This window comes from Bos mutus, chromosome 27 (assembly GCF_027580195.1).
Source record: "Bos mutus isolate GX-2022 chromosome 27, NWIPB_WYAK_1.1, whole genome shotgun sequence".
Taxonomy (NCBI): Eukaryota; Metazoa; Chordata; class Mammalia; order Artiodactyla; family Bovidae; genus Bos; species Bos mutus.
Genome location: NC_091643.1, coordinates 18536869 through 18558300, shown reverse-complemented (window position 1 = coordinate 18558300; position 21432 = coordinate 18536869). Strand labels below are relative to the sequence as shown.

Sequence of the window (21432 nt, the reverse complement as noted above, 5' to 3'; positions counted from 1 at the left end):
AACAAACTGGCCCCTTTCATTTAAATTGTAAAGTTTATGTACTTAGATCTGTTCATAAGGCTTTCAATTCTGTGGCTCAGTAGTGATATACTATGTCATTTCTGAGAGTTGTAGTTTGTGTCTTTTTTGTCAGTCTCACTACAGGTAACCTTCCTAAAGGATTATCACCTTCTTTTTTTATCTTTGCAACCAGCTTCTTAATTTCATTTTTTTTCTTTGTGCTTGTTATGGGCTTATCCTGTTACTCTTTTCCTAGTTCCTTAAGAAGGAAACTTAGACTACTGGTTTGAAACCTATTTTCTAATGGAAGTATTTAGTGTTATGAATTTGTCAGCCATGATTCAGTTTTCCCCTCAAATTTTGATAAGTTACATCTCCTTTTTTTATTCAATCCAATGTGTTTCTAAAATCTCATGAATATTTAGAAATCTGTTGTTTACTCTCCATGTGTTCAAAGACTTATCTAATGCTTTCTATCATTAATTTCTAGATTATTCGACTTCAGTTCTTTTAAATACGTTGAAATGTGTTTCATGGCCCAACACATCGTCTATCTTGATGAGCATCAACTTAGTTCTTGAAAAGAATGTCTGTTCTACTGTTGTTGTGTAGAGTATAATGTCGTAATAATGTACAAATGCCAATCAGATCTTGTTAGTTGACAAAGTTCAGTTCTTCTGTATCTTCACTGATTTTTGTGTCTCTGTGGTTCTACTGGTTGTTGAGAGAGGTGTACCGAAATCACCAACTGCCATTCCAGATTTGCCCATTTTTCCTTTCAGTTCTATCAGTGCTGCTTCATGGTTTCTGAAGCTTTGTCATTTAGGGATACAGTTAGGACTGCTGAATCCTACTAGTGGATTTATGCAATATCCCCTTCTGTTTCTGGAATTTTCATTCCTCTGAAGTCTACTGATATAAATAGCCACTCTGCTTTATTCTGATTGTTTGCATGGCTTATCTTTCTCTATACACTTACTTTAAACCAACTTATATCCCTATATTTAAAGTGCATTCGTCAACAGTCTATAGTTGGGTCATGGTTTTTTTTCAATCCATTGTGTAAACGTCTTAACTGGTATAAATTATATTTAATATAACTGATACAATAGGGCTTAAGCCTGACATTTTACTGTTTATTTTTCCCTCAGTTGTTCAATTCTCTACTTCACTTTTTCTGCCTTCCTGTGGGTTATGCAAACATTTTTAAAATTCCATTTTGATTTATCCATAGTGTCTTTAGAAACAACTTTTAATTCTGAGATAACTGTTTGTACATGTGCTCGTGTCCAACTCTTTATGACCCCATGAACTGCAGACCACCAGGCTCCTCTGCCCTTGTTCCAACCGTCAAACAAAATTAGAAAACTCAAGAGGAGGACTGTCAATTGTATTTCCCTGTATTTCTACTCTCCTTTGTCCCTCCTTCATTCCTAATGTTCCCAGCTTCTTTCATCATTTTCTGCTTGGAAACTTTGTTTAGCCATTCTACACCAAGATTTACTAGTGAAAAATTTTGAGTTTTACTTCATCAGAGAATGCCTATTTCAGTTCTACTCCTGAGGATATTTTTCTGAGTATAGTTCTTTTCATTCTGCACTTAAAAAATGTTGTGCCACTTCTTCTGGGCTCCATGGTTTCTAATGAAATATCTGCCATTCAATTTTTCCCCAATAAAAACATTTAGTTGCTCTCAAGATTTTTTCTGTTCTTAATTTTCAGAAGTTTGATTGTGATGTGCCTTGTGATGGACTTCTCTGGCTTTATCCTGTTTAGGGTTCATTCAACCTTTTGATTGAATGTTGTTTAGTTGTTAAGACATGTCCGACTCTTTGCGACCCCATGGACTGTAACCTGCTGGGTTCCTCTGTCCGTAGGATTTTCCAAGCAAGAATACTGGAGTGGGTTGCCATTTCCTTATCCAGGGGATCTTCCCAATCCAGGCATCAAACCCATGTTTCTTGCATCTCCTGCATTGACAGGCAGATTCTTTCCCACTGCACCAGCTGGGACTGTATAGGTTTATGCCTTTTGCCAAGTTTGGGGAGCTTTCAGACAGTATTTATTCAAATACTCTTTCAGCTCTATGCTCTCTTCTCCTTCTGAAGCTCTGAGAACAAAGAAATTAGGTCTTTTATTATTGTTCCACAGGTTCCTGAGGCTTTGTTATTTGATGTCTTCTCTGTTGTTTGGGCCGGGTAATTTGTTACTGTATCGTCCAATTCACTACTTCTTTCCAAAATCTCAATTCTTTTCTGGAACCCATCCAATTAGTTTTTATTTCAATTATTGCATTTTTCAGTTCCAAAACTTCTGCTTAGTTCTTTATTACATTTTTCATTTCTTTCTTGCAATTTTCCATTTGTTTCAAAACTGTTTGTAATTGGTTGTTGAAGCATCATTAGAATGACTTTAATTTTTTAATTGGTAGAAATGATGACTGGTTTAAAAGCTTTGTCAGATAATGTCAACATCTGTTTTATTGTGTTGCTGCCATTTGTTGATTCTTCTTTTCTCATTCAAGTTGGGATTTTCCTGATGGGTGGGGTAAGATGATTTTTTAAATATTTTGGTCATTTGGGATACTGTTAACAGACTCTAGATCATATTCAATCTTCTGTGGTAATAAGCCTCTACTAAGACTAAAGTCACAGGGATAACTGTGCCTGTAGTAGAAGGCTGGGGGTGGGGACACTAACTCTTTACCACCAGAAAGTACTGGCTCTCTACAGGGTCTCCACTGACACCCTGGTGGGGACGGGGGTGAGGGGTGGTGGGGCGGTCGGAAGGGTGGTGGCGGGGCAGGCGGCTGTCTCGTTACCAGGAGAAAGAGGCAGAAGTCGATGCTCCTGACTCAGCCTCCCCTGACACTGTGGGACGGGGACAGCTACCCTTTTACTGGTGTGTGTGACAGTCTCGGCTCCCCTCTTGGTCTTCGCTGACTCTGCTCCTACCAAGTGTCTCATCCCCACCGGCAACTCATCACCACAGGGCAGGAGCAGAAATCCACAGACACTGCAGGGGACAGCAGAGAGGGGCCATGGTTACATGCAGGGACAGGCACCGGCACAGGCGGAGGTGGAGGCGAGCATCTGGGCCCTCCGTTCACACTGCTGAGAAAAGGAACAGACGCTGTGCTGTTTCCTCCTCCAGGTGTTTTGCAGGAATAGAGTGTTCACTGTTAAACAGGTTTCCCACATTCTAAGTCGCCCTACTCCCAGTCCTTGGCAAAACAGAGCAGACTTTTCTTAGGGCTTTTTGTGTCTGTAAAAGTTGGCATTTCTCAGTTGTGGTCATCCAGTTTGAGACATGAAGGAAACAAAAAGAAAATCTGAAGAACTTTATGCTATGTCAATACTTAACTCCCAGGGTCCCACACAGGCTCATCCTCTTCTCTCCACCCTTCCAAGTCTTGTTTATGTGTGATGTCCAGTGTTTTTAACTCTGTACTTAGTGGGAGTGATAGGAGACATGTGTCTATCTTACTCTATGTGGGAAAAAAGTACATGTGTGTTTAAGGCCTAACTTAAGCTAATTTTATGAAGAGTCAAAATTGAAGATGAGCATAAACTAAGATCAGAGAAATGCAGTAATAGTTATGAAATAATCCCATCTTCCATAGAATTACCTTTCCCAGCTGTCCTCCTGATCTTGGGAATGGTGAATTTTTTCAAAGGATTGCCATTTCTGCCATTAACAAATAAAGGTTGACTGGTTGAGTTCATTTTCCATAAAGTATTGTGTTTACCAATCTCTTTCATTTCCATTTTGTTGGTGGCCTAAAATCAACCCAAAGTTATTAAACAAAAGGTCAATAAATAATAAAAAGGCAATGTCAGTAAAACTGTTTAAAAGTTCTTATATGGAATTGAATACAGATATATTTTTAGTCATACAACAGATTTCAATCTCATTTTGCAGGTTACATAGAAAATAATTAACTTTCGATTTTATATACTATTTAAAATATTTTGTAGTTGTTTTTTTTTTTTTTACTCATTTATTTATTGATTTTAATCTGGCTGCACTGGGTCTTAGTTGTGGCATACAGGATCTAGCTCCCTGTCCAGGGATCAAACCCAGGCCCCCTGCATTGGGAGCGCAGAGTCTTAGCCTTTGGACCACCAGGGAAGTCCCTGTTTTGTAGTTTCTAACAGACATTTTCCTGGCAGTTTAAACCTTCTGTGTTTCCAAAAAGCTTAATAACTTCTAAACAACAATTTTTATTAACACTTGGTAAAATTCTTGTCAAGCACCTATTTTTTAAAACATTTTTCCTATGGGCTTCTGCGAATTTAATATATTCTCTAAATTAGAGTCTTTGGCTTTTGGAAAAACCTTCATAAAGGTTGTAAATCTGCACTGGTATCCCTACAGCTGATGGGCTAAACAGTCAACCACTACTGTTCCACAGTATCACTGCCAATAGATTAAGACATTATACATTGCCACACCACTATTCCTTTTCCTCCTTTCAACCTTTTCCCCAAACATACACACATACATTAACCTCCCAAGGAGAACTCACACACGGTATCAAAGGAAACCTATGGTGCCCACACACAGAGAAATATATGCAAAGATATATTGTTCATGCCATTTCATAATATGGCTCTGGGCCTCCTGAAACCAACTGTTTTGTTCACAAACAGGACATCACATTCCAAATTAAGAGCTGCCAAAATTCTACAGAAGGGTCACAAAGGAAAAGATTCTATAGAAGGTTCACAAGCAGTTACTCTCCCAATCCCTACTCCTCCAGTCTTTGTGAAAGGTGATCTCTCAATCTCACAAACATGGACCGAGACGTCTGGAAAGAGAAGAAAACCAGCCTTTCTCTCATCCAGTCACATGGAGACACACCAGTGGTGGTGCCTACTAACAAGAATCCCTCAAGATATACCAGCTCCAGAAATATTTGTCAAGACTTCCATGGAAGTTTCATGAGGCAAAGAAGAATAATTTATAGAATAACTCACATTACAAAAAACTCTTTGTGATCTATACCTACTCCACACAAAGGTATACAACCATGTTGAATACACTTAAAGAACTTCATCCTGTGACAATACTTTCTTTAACTACAGTTACACCGTATTTTCGTTAAGATGGGTAATATTTCAGCTGTATGGTTCCTTATAAAATGTGTTCCTAGTGGAATTAACTATACAGTAAAGACTTCTGAGATTTACTCATTTTGTTCCTCAGTGCTTGGGATAATACTTAGCCACAAAGTGGCTAAAAAATGTATGCCAAAAACTGTCTGATGAAAGATGAATATTCAGGGAACAACAGTATTCAACTTTCTTCATTAAGTTGTATCCAGTAAGTTTTCAAGGGTAACCTTTCAAGTAAGAATAATACATCTTTAAATTCAACCCAAACAAATCAGCCACTAAAGTGATAACAAATTTATAACTTCTTCATACTCATATATCACAGTCCTATATCCATTTATATTATTTATTTTTACATACAGATGCAAAGATACATCACACTATACTGTGAAATATACACAACAGTCCTATAATCATTATCTGTGTATTTACATATATTGTTTATTTTTCTATATGTAAACATAAAATCAGGAAGTATGAACCCAGCAGGTTCATATTATGGCTGTCCTACAAGGTCCTGGATTATCTGGGTGAGAGTAAAGAAAAAAATCAACACTAAAAACTTTAAGAATAGTTAATGCACAGGACATTGAACTTGGTAAGTCCTTAACAGATACTAAAATGAATGAATGAACTGAAGATCAAACAAAGAAACCAAAACCAAAAAGCTTCCCCCACAACTAAAATGTCTATTCATACAGATCCTAAGGGTGTGTATGTTATGAACAACTTTAAGCCAAAACACTTAAAGATTACACAAAACAATAAATTCTAGGAAAAAATTAATTTACTAAAGTTGCAAGAAGAAATTAACATAATGCATTATCCTATCACATTAAAATGAAGTTGAATCAGTAGTTACAAATTGATTCTAAAGAGAAAAATAATGATATTAATATATCATAAGCAAACCAAGTATATCCAAGTATGCAAGAGAGATTTAATATGTATGTTTTATTTACTAATATAAACCTATTGAAGGAGGAAAAAAAATCAAGTGATTATCTCAATAAATGAAATCAGCTAATCAAATTCAAAATTCACTTGTGATTTTAAAAAGTTAAGAAAGCATTCATTAACTTGATAAGTTATTTGCCAAAAATTTACAGCAAATTGGTAAATATCAAATGCACTCCTTTTAAATTTAGAATAAAACAAGGATACCACTATCTCTGCTTCCTTTGAACAATGTCCTGGAGGTGCTCATGAGGGCAGAAGACAAGACGTAAACAGTATAAAGGAACTAAAAAGCTGAAGGGGAAAGGAAAACAGCTTGAGAATTTCTTGGAGTGAAAGAAAATGATTTTTGGCTTGTAAGAGAAAGATTAGACTCAAATAACACAGATTAAGAATGAATTTTACTTGAAACAGGTAAAAAATCACAGTGGTTCAATTTTTGGTTCTACCATTAATTAGATATGCTGTGTGTGGCAAAAGGTCTAACTTCTCTGAGCCTAACAGTATCCATACCTCACATGGTTGCAGAAGCTGGTACAAAACAACTGCATACTATGAACTGTTAAGTGACAGCCTGAAGCCTATAATATGGAACCAAGTTACAAAGTTCATCAAGCAGTATTGCAAAGAAGGTTCAAAGTCAAGTGATAATGGTTCTAATTCTCAATCTGCAATTAACTAACTTTATTTCCTCTAATAATTTTCTAGAAAACTTACTTTACTGAATACTTTGTAGTGCATGACTCTGCTGGGATTATGAATCTTAACACACTTTTCAGAGGCAACTTAGTGGCAAGGGAATAAATCCCTTCTATGTCAAATAGACAGTCTAAAGACAGGCCTTGTAAAGTTTTCTTAAAAGAACATTTGTGCCGAGCTTCCTAAGTCTATCATTAAAAATTAAGGACTTCAGACCACTGGTTATGAATTATAGATTACTACACAGACCTCCAAAGTCTCCTACCTGATTACGATCCAAAAATCCTTAATAACATAACTTGGTATTTCAACTGAATGACCTAGAGAGCCTTAGAGTTATTTATTTACTTGGCAGTGCTGGGTCTTAGTTGCAGCATGTGGGATCTAGTTCCCTGACCAGGGATCGAACCCAGGCCCACTGTATTGGGAGCTCAGAGTCTTAGTCACAGGACCACCAGGGAAGTCCCTGCTTCTGCTAAGTCTCTTCAGTCGTGTCCGACTCTGTGCGACCCCATAGACAGCAGCCCACCAGGCTCCCCCATCCCTGGGATTCTCCAGGCAAGAACATTGGAGTGGGTTGCCATTTCCTTCTCTAATGCATGAAAGTGAAAAGTGAAAGGGAAGTCGCTCAGTCGTGTCCGACTCTGCGCGACCCCATGGACTGCAGCCCACCAGGCTCTTCCATCCATGGGATTTTCCAGGCAAGAGTACTGGAGTGGGGTGCCATTGCCTTCTCCAGGGAAGTCCCTAGAGTTTCTTAATAAGACTCAAGTGCTATCAGTTATGAAAAGGTTTCCTAGTATAAAGCAATTAAAGATGAGTAATACATGAAGCATTCAGTTAGAAAGTTTTTTTCAGTTCTCTTTCAAACTTTCACATTAGCTTGCTAACTTACTTTTAACATCTCTAAAAGTTTGCTAATCTCTTTTTAACAAAAAGAAACAATGTCTCAATTTCAGGATCTTCTGGCAAATGACACTGTTCCATCTAATTTTTACAATTATCTTTTTGATTTTTACAAGTAATACCGATTTTCTACTTACTTTCCACCCCCAAGTATGCTTAACTAAACAAGAGGTCTATTATAAAACATTAAAGATATTATTGTAATGGTGATATGCAGATATAGCAAAGATCATCCCTTTTCCAGTAATCTCAGGAAAGAGTATCCAATGAGTAAATAAATGATGAATAAATAGTCTTGGAACTTGAGTCACAAACACATAAATTCTAAATTCTTCAGCAGAGTTCTAAATAGTTGAAAGTAAGAATTCTGATAAAGGGTTCAATCAGATCTATACATGATAAACTACATACACATTTAATGAGATTAAGTCAAGAATCCCCCAGCTAGGACAATATGATGCCAAGATGAAATGTTTTATAAAACTTTTCATTTTATAGACCAGGGGTTGGTAAACTATAGCCTGTGCATTCAATCCAGCCCATTACTAGTTTTTGTAGAGCTTACAGCTAAACAGTTAAAAAAAAAAATCAAGGATAGTTATTTCATGTCACTTGAAAAATTATATGAAATTCAAATTTCAGGATCTGTAGGAAGTTTTACTGGAATATAGCCACTCTTATAGTCTATGGCTGCCTTCCTACTAGAACAGCTGCTGCTGCTACTAAGTCGCTTCAGCCGTGTCCGACTCTGTGAGACCCCATAGACGGCAGCCCACCAGGCTCCTCTGTCCACGGGATTCTCCAGGCAAGAACACTGGAGCGAGTTGCCATTTCCTTCTCCAACTCGTGAAAATGAAAAGTGAAAGTGAAGACGCTCAGTCGTGTTCAACTGTTAGCGACCCCATGGACCGCAGCCTACCGGGCTCCTCTGTCCATGGGATTGTCCAGGCAAGAGTACTGGAGCGGGTTGCCATTGCCTTCTCCGACTAGAACAGCAGGGTTGAGTAAACATGAGACCCTTGGCACACAAAGACTAAAATATTTACCATCTAGCCCTTTACAGAAAACGTTTGCCAACCCCTGTTGTAAATGAAACAACTAAGTATCAAAGAATCAGGATGATAAAAACTAGACTTTATAATTTCCATTTTAGGGCTTTTTCTCCTACATTCCCATTGTTTCAATTATCTTTCCACTGTATCCTGAATTTCATTCCCACCCACTTTGCTTCTCTGTATCTACCCCCATATTTAACAGGTTCATAGCTGATCAAGTAAAAAAGCAAAACAGACAAAACCCGCCAGGGTCAGATTTGCCCCTCTCTAGATCACCATGGGGGTCACAAAGAGTCGGACACGACTGAGCAACTGAACTGAACTGAGATCACTTCCTACTTCCTCCGCAATTTACTTCTGTTTCTACCTCCATTACTCTACCTAAACAGCAGTCTTCAGTCACCAATGGTTTCTACATCAGTCTCTCATTCACATACGTTTCTGATTCACAGCTTACTTGGCCCCTCTACCTTTGAAACTGGTGACCAGTCTCTGCTTGAAATAAAAGCCTGGCTTGAAATAATGCCCTGACTTTTGTGACTTCATAATCCTGATTTTACAGCTACTGCTCAGGGGTGTTTTCTTAGTCTCTTAGCAACTCACCTGTCTTTAACCTGGCCTTTATTTTAAGTTTTACTTGTATAAGATACATTTAAAAATATTCTCTTAAATTTTCTTTTAGTATTTTGCCAAACTAATCTTTGTAAATAATAAAAATAATACTCAGTAGTTTTAATTAGCATTTCTTTCATTATTAGTGAGATTGAGTCATCCTGTTTATTCTCTGAATCACTTGTTCCAATCTTTTTCTCTTGCTTTTCAGCTAAAATGGTCTTTTAGTTAATGATTTGTAAGAACTCTATATTCACAGAAATTAACTTTTGTCTGTCATCAGTGTTGCGACATTTTTGTCTTTTAGTTTTGTTGACAGCATTTTCCTCCCATAGAAAAACTTTAATTTTTGTGTAGTCTATGGATGAGATGGTTGCACGGTATCACCGACTTGATGGACATGAGTCTGACCAAGCTCTGGGAGTTGGTGATGGACAGGGAAGCCTGGCATGCTGCAGTCCATGGGGTCGCAAAGAGTCAGACATGACTGAGCGACTGAACTGAACTTCTCAGTCTGTTAGTATACTGGATTTTCATATTATCACCAGAAGCATATACGTTCCAGTTGCTCAATACCCTAACTGACACTTCATATTGCCAAACTTTAATTCTTGCCAATATGATGCACATATCTCATTGTGCTTAGTTTGCACTAGTCTGGTTTTTGATGACATCAGTCATCTCCTGGGTATATTTATTGGTCATTTGATGAAAACCTTTGTGAAATGCCTGTTTAAGTTTTTTCTCACTTTTCTGCAAAGCTGTTTATTCTATTCAATGTATTTGTAAGAAAAGAGAGACTAACTCTTGACCAAGTATACTTGTTGCAAATAATTTCTCCCATGTTTTTAAAACTTGTGGTTACACTTCTTTAAACAAAAAGATCTAATTTTAATGCAGTCAAAATTATAGATTTTCCTTTACATTGGTACTTTTTCACTTTTGATTAACTTTAAGAAAGAAGTGCTAAAGATGGTAGAGTAAAAAGACCCTGGGCTCACCTCCTCTCACAAGCACACCAAAATAACAACTATCTGCAGAATAACCAGTAATAAAAAAAGACTGGGACCTACTAGAAAAGATCTGCTACAGCTAAAGACTTAAAACACAGAACCACACCAAGACCACTAACATCATACTCAACAGTGAAAAGCTGAAAGCACTCCCTCTAAGATCAGGAACAAGCCAAGAATGCCCACTCTTGCCATTTTTATTCAACACAGTTTTGGAAGTCCTAGCCATAGCAATCATGTTTTAAAGAATTTATTCCAAGGTACTTTATGATTTTTAAATCACTACATGGTATACAATGGATTTTTCAAATTTACATTTTATTCACTGCTAATGTTTTAAATGGTGTTGACAATAATAACATAAACACTTACTAGTGCTTTAGATACAGACTGATCCATTTAATCCTCATTATATCCCTATGAGATATCCTTTTTTTTTTAATTAGAAAAAGAAGTCCAGGGAAGTTAAATTATGTTCCCCAGGACACAAAGCTAGAAAGTGTTGAATCTGGAATTCAAAGTCGGGCAGTCTGGCATCAGACTGAATGCACTCAACAACTAGGCAAGTTGACATTCAGTGAAACTGATGCCTGCATATTAACTATCCAGAAGCCTTGGTAGGCACCTGTTAGTTCTATTATTTTCGCATATGTTTGCATTTTTCCATAATAAAAACAGAACTATAAGAGTGCTTATTAAAGTGCATGAGTTATCCACGAGAAACAGCTGCCTGTAGAGAATGGAACACTAGAAGATTTAGGAATGGGGAGGAGGGAGATTTATCAGTTTCTACCTTTATTATCTTTTAAATCTTATCTTTATAACTGTATATCCTCTAAAAAACTGGAAGACTTCCTTCACTCTAAGTGAAGACTCCCTTCATTCCCTCTCTATAGATACAAAAAAAAATACCTAAAAATAAATTTAAAAATGGCCTGGGCTGATATGAAGACTTGTAAAAAAAAGACTTGAGGGTTATAAAATTTTTGCTTAAAAGGAGAATATCCTCACACTTTATTTTTGAGAAGGAATACTTATAATATTGAATAGACAAAAATCTTCTCATATTAAGCCTTTAAAGTTGATTCAGTCTTAAAGTGGATTCAACCTTCAAGGTGACAAAAATAATACTAATGGCTACATGGAAGAAAAAACAGAATGATCAAGGAAATTCCTAGAAATGATTGGAGGAGGAAAAATGACACTGCTGCTGCTAAGTCGCTTCAGTCGTGTCCGACTCTGTGCGACCCCACAGACGGCAGCCCACCAGGCTCCCCCGTCCCTGGGATTCTCCAGGCAAGAACACTGGAGTGGGTTGCCATTTCCTTCTCCAATGCAGGAAAGTGAAAAGGCAAAGTGAAGTCGCTCAGTCGTGTCCGACTCTTCACGGTCCCATGGACTACAGCCCACCGGGCTCCTCCGTCCATGGGATTTTCCAGGCAAGAGTACTAGAGTGCGGTGCCATTGCCTTCTCCCCAAAAATGGCACTACTGAATATTAAAATTTAGTTAACAGGTACAGCAATTATAATTAGCTTGGTACACAACTACTCAATTAAATCCAGGCTCTATTAATAAGAAAGGGGATGATGAATAATAGGCAACTTGAAACTGTGCCACTGACTCAAAAATAAACAATGGACACTGTGGTCAGGAAAAAGTCCAAAAAATCCTATGACTTTGAAGATGTTAATGTTGATATTTCAAATCGGTAGGGAATCTATGGTATTAATTATGTTAGCAGATTCTAACCAAAATCTCTAAGAACAATTGCCCTAGAAAAGCTCTTGCATATGTCTACCTAGAGGCAAGTAGAGGAATGTTCAAAGCGGCACTGTCACTGAACAACTAAAATGTCTTATCATCAACCAGCAGACAAACATGTTGCAGTATATATACAAGGAAATAACAACACGAGTGAAAAGGAATGAACCACAGTCATAGAAACAACATGTCAAATCAAGTTACAAAGATTAAAGCATGATTCCAATTATCAATGGATAATTTCTGTAATCGATTAAGTCAAGAAATACTACTAAACCCATGTTGTCTCTAAGTGTGGAGAAGGGCCAGGAGATTAACTCTGAGAGTCGAAGCTGGCAGCCCCAAGGAAGTAAAACTAGCAACAGAAGAGACTGGGGCAAGGGACGACTGCTTTTCGGTATACACCTTCAGTCCTGTGACTTTGTAAATAATCATTAATTTGATTACAAACAAAAGTTAAGAAATGTCTATAGCTCATATTTTGATAAAAATACAGATGAATGTATATACAAAACAGAAACAAGACTCACAGATAGAGAAAGCAAACCTGTGGTTACCAAAGGGGAGAGGGAAAGGGGGAGGGAAAGGAGAAGGGGAAATTAGGGTTATGGGATTCACAAACTACTACACAGAAAAGGGAACGGCAAACCACTCCAGTGTTCTGGCCTTGAGAACCCCATCAACAGTGTGGGGTAAAAAGGCAAAAAGAGGACACTGAAAAATGAACTTCCCAATATGCTACTGGAGATCAGTGGAGAAACAGCTCCAGAAAGAATGAAGAGACAGAGCCAAAGCGAAAACAACACCCAGTTGTGGATGTGACTGGTGATGGAAGCAAGTCCAACGCTGTAAAGAGCAGTACTGCATAGGAACCTGGACTGTTAGGTCCAGGAATTAAGGCAAATTGGAAATGGTCAAACAGGAGATGGCAAGAGTGAACACTGACATTTTAGGAATCAGCGAACTAAAATGGACTGGAATGAGTGAATTTAACTCAGATGACCACTGTATCTACTACTGTGGGCCAGAATCCCTTAGAAGAAATGGAGTAGCCATCATAGTCAACAAACGAGTGTGAAATGCAACAGAAGAATCCGAAATGCAGTACTTGGATGCAATCTCAAAAACAACAGAATGATCTCTGTTCATTTCCAAGGCAAACCATTCAATATCCAGTAATCCAAGTCTATGCCCCAACCAGTAATGGTGAAGAAGCTGAAGTTGAACAGTTCTATGAAGACCTACAAGACTTTCTAGAACTAACACACAAAAAAGATGTCCTTACCATCTTAGGGGACTGGAATGCAAAAGTAGGGAGTCAAGAAATACCTAGAGTAACAGGCAAATTTGGCCTTGGACTACAGAATGAAGCAGGGTAAAGGCTAACAGAGCTTTGCCAAGAGAACGCACTGGTCATAGCAAACACCCTCCTCCAACAACACAAGAGAAGACTCTACACATGGACATCACCAGATGGCCAATACCAAAATCATATTGATTATATTCTTTGCAGCGAAAGATGGAGAAGCTCTATACAGTCAGTAAAAACAAGACCAGGAGCTGACTGTGGCTCAGACCATGAACTCCTTACTGCCAAATTCAGACTTAAATAGAAGAGGGTAAGGAAAACCACTAGACTATTCAGGTAGGACCTAAATCAAATCCCTTACCATTATACAGTGGAAGTGACAAATAGGTTAAAGGGATTAGATCTGATAGAGTGTCTGATGAACTATGGACAGAGGTTCATGATACTGTACAGGAGGAAGAGATCAAGACCATCCCCAAGAAAAAGAAATGCAAAAAGGCAAAATGATTATCTGAGGAGGCTGTACAAATACCTATGAATAGAAGAGAAGTGAAAGGCAAAGGAGAAAAGGAAAGATATACCCATTTGAATGCAGAGTTCCAAAGAATAGCAAGGAGAGTTAAGAAAGCCTTCCTCAGCAATCAATGAAAAGAAATAGAGAAAAACAATAGAATGGGAAAGACTAGAGATCTCTTCAAGAAAATTAGAGATACCAAGGGATCATTTCATGCAAAGTTGGGCACAATAAAGGACAGAAACGGTATGGACCTAACAGAAGCAGAAGATATTAAGAAGAGGTGGCAAGAATACACAGAAGAACTATATGAAAAAGATCTTTATGACCCAGATAATCACAATGGTGTGATTACCAACCTAGAGCCAGACATCCTGGAATGAGAACTCAAGTGGGCCATAGGAAGCATCACTATGAGCAACGCTCATGGAGGTGACAGAATTCCAGCTTAGGTATTCAAATCCTAAAAGATGATGCTGTGAAAGTGCTGCACTCAATATGCCAGCAAATTTGAAAAACTCAGCAGTGGCCACAGGACTGGAAAAGATGAGCTTTCATTCCAATCCCAAAGAAAGGCAATGCCAAAGAATGCTCAAACTACCACACAATTGCTCTCATCTCACACGTTAGCAATGTAATGCTCAACATTCTCCAAGGCAGGCTTCAACAGTACATGAACCGTGAACTTCCAGATGTTCAAGCTGGATTTAGAAAAGGCAGGGGAACCAGAGATCAAATTGCCAACATCTGCTGGATCATCAAAAAAGCAAGAGAGTTCCAGAAAAAATATCTACTTCTGCTTTAGTGACTATGCCAAAGCCTTTGACTGTGTGGATCACAATAAACTATGGAAAATTCTGAAAGAAATGGGCATACCAGACCACCTGACGTGCCTCTTGAGAAATCTGTATGCAGGTCAGGAAGCAACAGTTAGAACTGGACACGGAAGAACAGACTGGTTCCAAGCAGGGAAAGGAGTACATCAAGGCTGTATGTTGTCACCCTGCTTATTTAACTTACATGCAGAGTACATCATGAGAAACGCTGGGCTGGACAAAGCACAAGCTGGACTCAACAATTCCGGGAGAAATATCAATAACCTCAGATATGCAGGTGACATCACTCTTATGGCAGAAAGTGAAGAAGAACTAAAGAGCCTCTTGATGAAAGTGCAAGAGGAGAGTGAAAAAGTTGGCTTAAAGCTCAACATTCAGAAAACTAAGATCATGGTATCCAGTCCCATCACTTCATGGCAAATAGATGGGCAAACAGTGGAAACAGTGACAGACTATTTTCTTGGGCTCCAAAATCACTGCAGATGGTGACTGCAGCCTTGAAAATTAAAAACGTTTGTTCCTTGGAAGAAAAGCTATGACTAACCTAGATAGTATATTAAAAAGCAGAGACACTACTTAAATGACAAAGGCCCATCTAGTCAAAGGTATGTTTTTTCCAGTAGTCATGTATGGATGTAAGAGTTGGACCATAAAGAAAGCTGAGCTCCGAAAAATTGATGCTTTTGAACTGTGGTATTGGAGAAGACTCTTGACAGTCTCTTGGACTGAAAGGAGATCCAACCAGTCCATCCTAAAGGAAAGCAGTCCTGAATATTTATTGGAAGGATTGATGCTGAAGCTGAAACTCCAATTCTTTGGCCACCTGATGTGAAGAACTGACCCATTTAAAAAGACCCTGACACTGGGAAAGATTGAAGGCAAGAGACAGGGACGACAGAGGATGAGATGGTTGGATGGCATCACAAACTCAATGGACATGAGTTTATGTAAACTCTGGGAGTTAGCGATGGACAGGGAGGCCTGGCATGCTGCAGTCCATGGGGTTGCAAAGAGTTGAACACAACTGAGCAACTGAACTTACAAAGACAGATAAGCAACAAGGATAAAATGTATAGCACAGGAAATTATACCCATTAACTTGTAATAACATATTATGGAATATAACCTGCAAAAATACTCAATCACTATGCTGTAGACCTATGTACTACTGCTGTACACAATACTATAAATCATTTATATTTCAATTAAAAAATAAGATATAAGGTTATGCCATTAAATATGGTGACAACTTTGATAAGAATCAGAGTATCTAGGAAGAACAGTACAACATCTTTCAGAAAGAAGAAGAGTATTCACTTTGATGAAAAAACATGAATTTTGGTTTATATATGTCAAGGAGTTATCACAGATCCAGGTAACATCCTGAGATTATGGGAGAAAGTTTGTTTTTGTTGTGGTGGTGATTGTTATTGTTATATAAATGTTCCAGGTCCTTTTGCTATTTGGCTATATGTATCATTTAGTTTTTGGAATACACTTGACATTCTCTATAAGCAATGTTTGTCTTTTGGAATTGTCTAGTTCACTTAATGCTAAATAGAAAATAGTAATATTTTGTATATGAAAGAAAATTAAGGCTAAAAGAATAGCAACTATAAGCTAGGACGTGAAAGAAAAGTGTCCACCGCTAAGTGCATTTATTTAAGTAACAAAATCTTGAAGAAACAGGGATTAAACAAAGAAGCATGAACAAAGTTTAAAAAATCTTTTCTCACTACAATTTACCTGGAAAGGAACTCTTCTTGCCATATTCCAACCTGCCCACTATAAGAACTACAGTAACAGTAACAGCTTTTCAACGTAAATGTGTTACTTTAAACTCAAGGTCTGGGTTGTCACACAATTCTTCATTAAGAAGAATGCATAAGGAGACCATCTGGGACACTTTAAGCAGGACTGGCTTGTTTCTATTAGATGGAAATACCATGGGTCACAATGTAAATTCAGCAAGGAAAAAAAAACTGGCAGATAATGTAACAAAAGTTAAAGACTAATTATACCTTGAGTTACTGGAAATTCCCTTTCCATGGTCTACTCTCATATTTTATTTTCTAACATATTAAGTTCAGAGGGATAGAGTTAAGACTGTTCTTTAAAAAAAAAAAAAAAAAAAAAAGAATGTTCTTTAGTCCTACATTACATAGAAGGATAAACATACTGATTAACTTCAGACTTAAGTTACAAATGCATGTTTTAATTTCTAGGCTGTCAGGATAGAGGAATAATTGGTTTGGTGAAAAGCTTGAGTTTAAGAGAAAGCTCTGGGCCCTGGCCCTTGAATTATAAACTCTGGACATTAAAAATAACTATGAAAGTGAAAGTGAAGTCGCTCAGTCATGTCTGACTCTTTGTGACCCCATGGACTGTAGCCTACCAGGCTCCTCCGTCCATGGGATTTTCCAGGCAAGAGTGCTGGAGTGGATTGCCATTTCCTTCTCCAGGGGATCTTCCCGACCCAGGAATCGAACCTGGGTCTCCCGCACTGCAGGCAGACGCTTTACCGTCTGAGCCACCAGGGAAGCATGCTGGCCAAAAAAAAGGTTTAAAGTCAACACCTTGTGAACACATGTATTTCAAGAAAGCTCAATTTCACTGTAGTGACTTAGAAAGTTCTATTTTTAATTCTTTCTTGAGTTCTTCTTCAACCTGAGGTTTAGCAATGGGTGACTTAGAGCTTGGGAGGAGAGCAGGACATCTGGAATGCCTAAATGCAGAATGTTCATCATAAAGTTGTTGTGTTTTGTTAAACTGCCCCTCAGTCTTGTACACAGAAGGTGTGCTAAGTCGCTCAGTCATATCCAACTCTTTGTGACCCTGTGGACTGTAGCCCACCAGGCTCCTCTGTCCATGGGATTCCCCAGGGAAGAATACTGGAGTGGGTTGCCGTGCCCTCCTCCAGGGGATCTTTCCAACCCAGGGACTGAACCTGTGTCTCTAAATTCTCCTGCACTAGCAAGCAGGTTTTATACCACTAGCACCACCTGGGAAGGTGGAAGTTATGGAATCAAAAATGTTTTCTATAACATCTCCATTCTCTTCAAATAAAGTTATCCCCAAATTGGAAATAAAATAGCAAAGGAAGTTCAAGAATAGTTTTATTTTGCTTTTAATTTTCTTAAAAATGGCCATTAGGACTATCTTCTCATTTCTTTCCACTCATCATATTTACTTTGTCACTGCCACATCTCAGTCTTTCAGAAAGGGCACCATGTGGAGATAATCAAATTCTTTTGGAGAACAGGGGCCATCTGTTGAGTCCTATTTCCCCAGAGGGCATTATTCTAAAGCTAGACAAGCTTAAAACAACCACACAGTAATTCCAGTAGCTACCTGTACTCACTGGAGAAAATAACAAGGATGATTAAAAAAAAAAAAAAAAAAAAGCCAAAAACTCCCAAGAGAATAGCTCTACTTGTTTGACCCAGCTCTGCTTGTCTGACACTTGTTTCACTAGGTTTAAAAGATTTAGACAAACAGAATTGCATACTTCTGAAATCAGCGCCCGTATCAGCCACTTCCCCCAGGAAGCACGCTGTTATCGAAATAAAGTATCAGACATTAGAACACACTATATCTTTAAACTTCTAGAAATGTACAGTAAAACATTATTATCTTGAACTATTTAGAGAATAAAATCTTATTACCTTGGAGTGACCTTAATAAACATAGAATGTTAACAGGTAAAAATCTGAGAGAAGCTCTCAGATTTGTTTTGAAGACTTTACCAGGATTGAAAAAGTAATTTTTTCACAACGCAAAAAAAGTCCAGAACTAATCACTGACCAGTTGAAATATGAGGAAAAAATCTAAATTGCCAGTCAGTTACAGAAAGCTGAGGGTAGCCTGGCTAGACAGCTCATATTCTCGTGATTTAATCCAACTGTTCACTTTCCTTCTAAATCTTATGAAACTGGTTTGAAAAATAATTTTTTTTCATCAGTATTTATGATATAATATATAAGAGACTGAGGGCTTCCCCCATGGCTCAGTGGTAAACAATTCGCCTGCCAATGCAGGAAATGCAGGAGACACGGGTTTGATCCCTGGGTTGGGAAGATCCCCTGGAGAAGGGAATGGCTAACCAGTCCAGTATCCCTGCCTGGAAAATCCCATGGACAGAGGAGCCTGGAGGGCTATAGTTCATGGGGTGCAAAGAGTCAGACACAGCTGAGCAACTGAGCATGAAACAAGAGATCAGCAGACAAGGATTTCTTGTCCCAATCCTGCGACTCACTACATATCTGTTCCTAAGCTTTACTGTTCTCCTCTGTGCTTCAGGAAGGGTTAAGGCTGTGTTATAAACTGTGCCTTTCTCTCTACCACTTAATTTCATCTTCCCTGTAGTTCCATATATATGTAAGAAATTGTACACTGTATGCAAGCCAAAGCCATAAAAGTTTGATAGCTTTGTAAGTTAAACATCCCTGATCCCTCCTCTAACTTTCAAGTGACTTAGAAAATTTATTTGCCTCGAGTACTTCCGTCTATGACTATGGCACTTTTTTAGTTTTTAAATGTGAACAGTTGGTTCAATTTCCATCATCTGAGATGTTTTGTTTTTAGAATCAACTAAATATCACTTAAACCCCATCTGATTAATATGTGGGTGATGAAATGTGGCGATACCATTTTTGATTAAAAATATGTAAAAATAGAAAAAATCTGGATGCAAAAGAACTAAATTTCTTATTCTGCTTATATTCTGATTCAAAAGACAGTTCCAAACCTTGAATACCACAAATCTTCCAAGTGATATTTGCATACTGACCTGACTTTCCAACTTATTAAAAAATGTGTATCTTTGCTAATTAAAGTTATTTTTGTATGGGCCAGTCTTCTCCACTGAACTACAATTTACCCATTTTTCTATCTCTAGCACCAACTATAGTTCCTTACAAAATAAGTACCCAATAAATATTTACTGCAAAAGATAAATGCGTATAAACTTTAACATATTCCAACTTCAGGTATCTTTTTTTATTGCCAATTACCCAAGTGGGTTCAAAAAAGTAGATACAGTATTAAAAGTAATAGCAGTAGTGAAGCCGTTATTTGAAACACTTATCACTCTTCAATGGAATTTACCATCATATGGTTATGATTGAGACTCAGTTCATACATGAAAAATGACAAAGGGGTATCTACAAAAAAAAAAAAAAAAGAAAGAAATATGTAGAGAACTACAGTCATAAACTCCTTCCAGACTCACCTCTTCATTGTCCTCTTCATTCACTTTTTTCCTTCTGGTTTCTGCTTGCCTTTCACTCCTGTTTGGGGAGAAGAGGGGTTGATGTTCTGCATGTCTCAGTGTCTTCTCTCTGAGACCCTTGCAGCCTCTTCTCCTCCCTTGTTCGTCTTTCCCCACTAAGTCTCTCTCTGCCCTTCAGTACATTCTCACCTGCTTTTCAGAATCACCTCACCACCAGCCACCTAGTAGGGAAAACGACACTGCGACAACAGATGAGCTGGCCCTTGGATTTTTACAAACAGCACAAAACACTAAATAACATAGATAGTTTTATGTCACAACTGTAGTTAACAGTCACTGTGAACAGTTGTGATACACGCTGTGCTCTGTGTAGGTATTTTAGATACAGTATCTCATACAATTTCCACTGGTTGTAGTATTATTCCCATTTTCCTGCTGAGAAAACAGACACTCAGAAAGTTAAAATACTTGCCTAAGGTTACCCAACTGTGAAGTTGGTTTTCAAGTCCAGGCCTGATGTCTGGATTCTAAACTACTACATTATCTCAACCAGTTCTTAAATTTCTTTCTAGAGGCATTTAAATCCTAATTTCAAGATAATACTATTTATGCCCTTACTATGAAATACCAACTTATGCTTGGATTTCAGGATAATACTACTGATTAGATAGCATATTGAAAAGCAGAGACATTACTTTGCCAACAAAGGTCCGTCTAGTCAAGGGTATGGTTTTTCCAGTAGTCATGTATGGATGTGAGAGTTGGACCATAAAGAAAGCTGAGTGCTGAAAAATTGATGCTTTTGAACTGTGGTGTTGGAGAAGACTCTTAAGAGTCCCTTGGACTACAAGGAGATCCAACCAGTCCATTCTAAAGGAGATCAGCCCTGGGTGTTCATTGGAAGGACGGATGCTAAAGCTGAAACTCCAGTCCTTTGGCCACCTCACGCAAAGAATTGACTCACTGGAAAAGACTCTGATGCTGGGAGGGATCGGGAGCAGGAGGAAAAGGGGACGACAGAGGATGAGATGGCTGGATGGCATCACCGACTCGATGGAAGTGAGTTTGAGTGAACTCCGGGAGATGGTGATGGACAGGGGGGCTTGGTGTGCTGTGATTCATGGGGTCGCAAAGAGTCTGACACGACTGAGCAACTGAACTGAACTGAAATGGTAGTAGCTACACATCACTAATCCATACATTAGTATGGGTCCATGCTACATATTCTCTAATGGGTTGCCATTCTCTTCTCCAAGGGATGTTCCTGATCCAGAGATTGAACCTGGGTCTCATGAACTGCTGGCATATTCTTTACCAACTGAGCCACTAGGGAAGCCCTCTCTAAGACATGGTATCTTTCCATGGTGAAAACATCCAGCAAAATTTTTGACTAACTTTAAAATCTACATTTTTTTCTTTCA

At 38.2% G+C, this 21432-nt stretch overlaps 1 protein-coding gene across 10 annotated transcripts in view; it reads right to left on the bottom strand.

Moving 5' to 3' along the window:
* TEX15 (testis expressed 15, meiosis and synapsis associated) overlaps positions 1–21432 on the bottom strand; it is a 78131-nt gene that overhangs the window by 43667 nt on the left and 13032 nt on the right. For 4 of the 10 annotated variants that reach the window (XM_070364163.1, XM_070364164.1, XM_070364169.1 and 1 more), the window contains one exon: positions 3629–3779. The exons of 1 other annotated variant lie outside the window; for it this stretch is intronic. In XM_070364163.1, coding sequence (XP_070220264.1) covers positions 3629–3779 — 151 coding nt within the window. Of the gene's footprint in view, positions 1–3628; positions 3780–20011; positions 20070–21432 lie in introns of all 10 variants that reach the window. 5 more of the 10 variants (XM_070364167.1, XM_070364165.1, XM_070364166.1 and 2 more) reach the window with 2 other exon arrangements.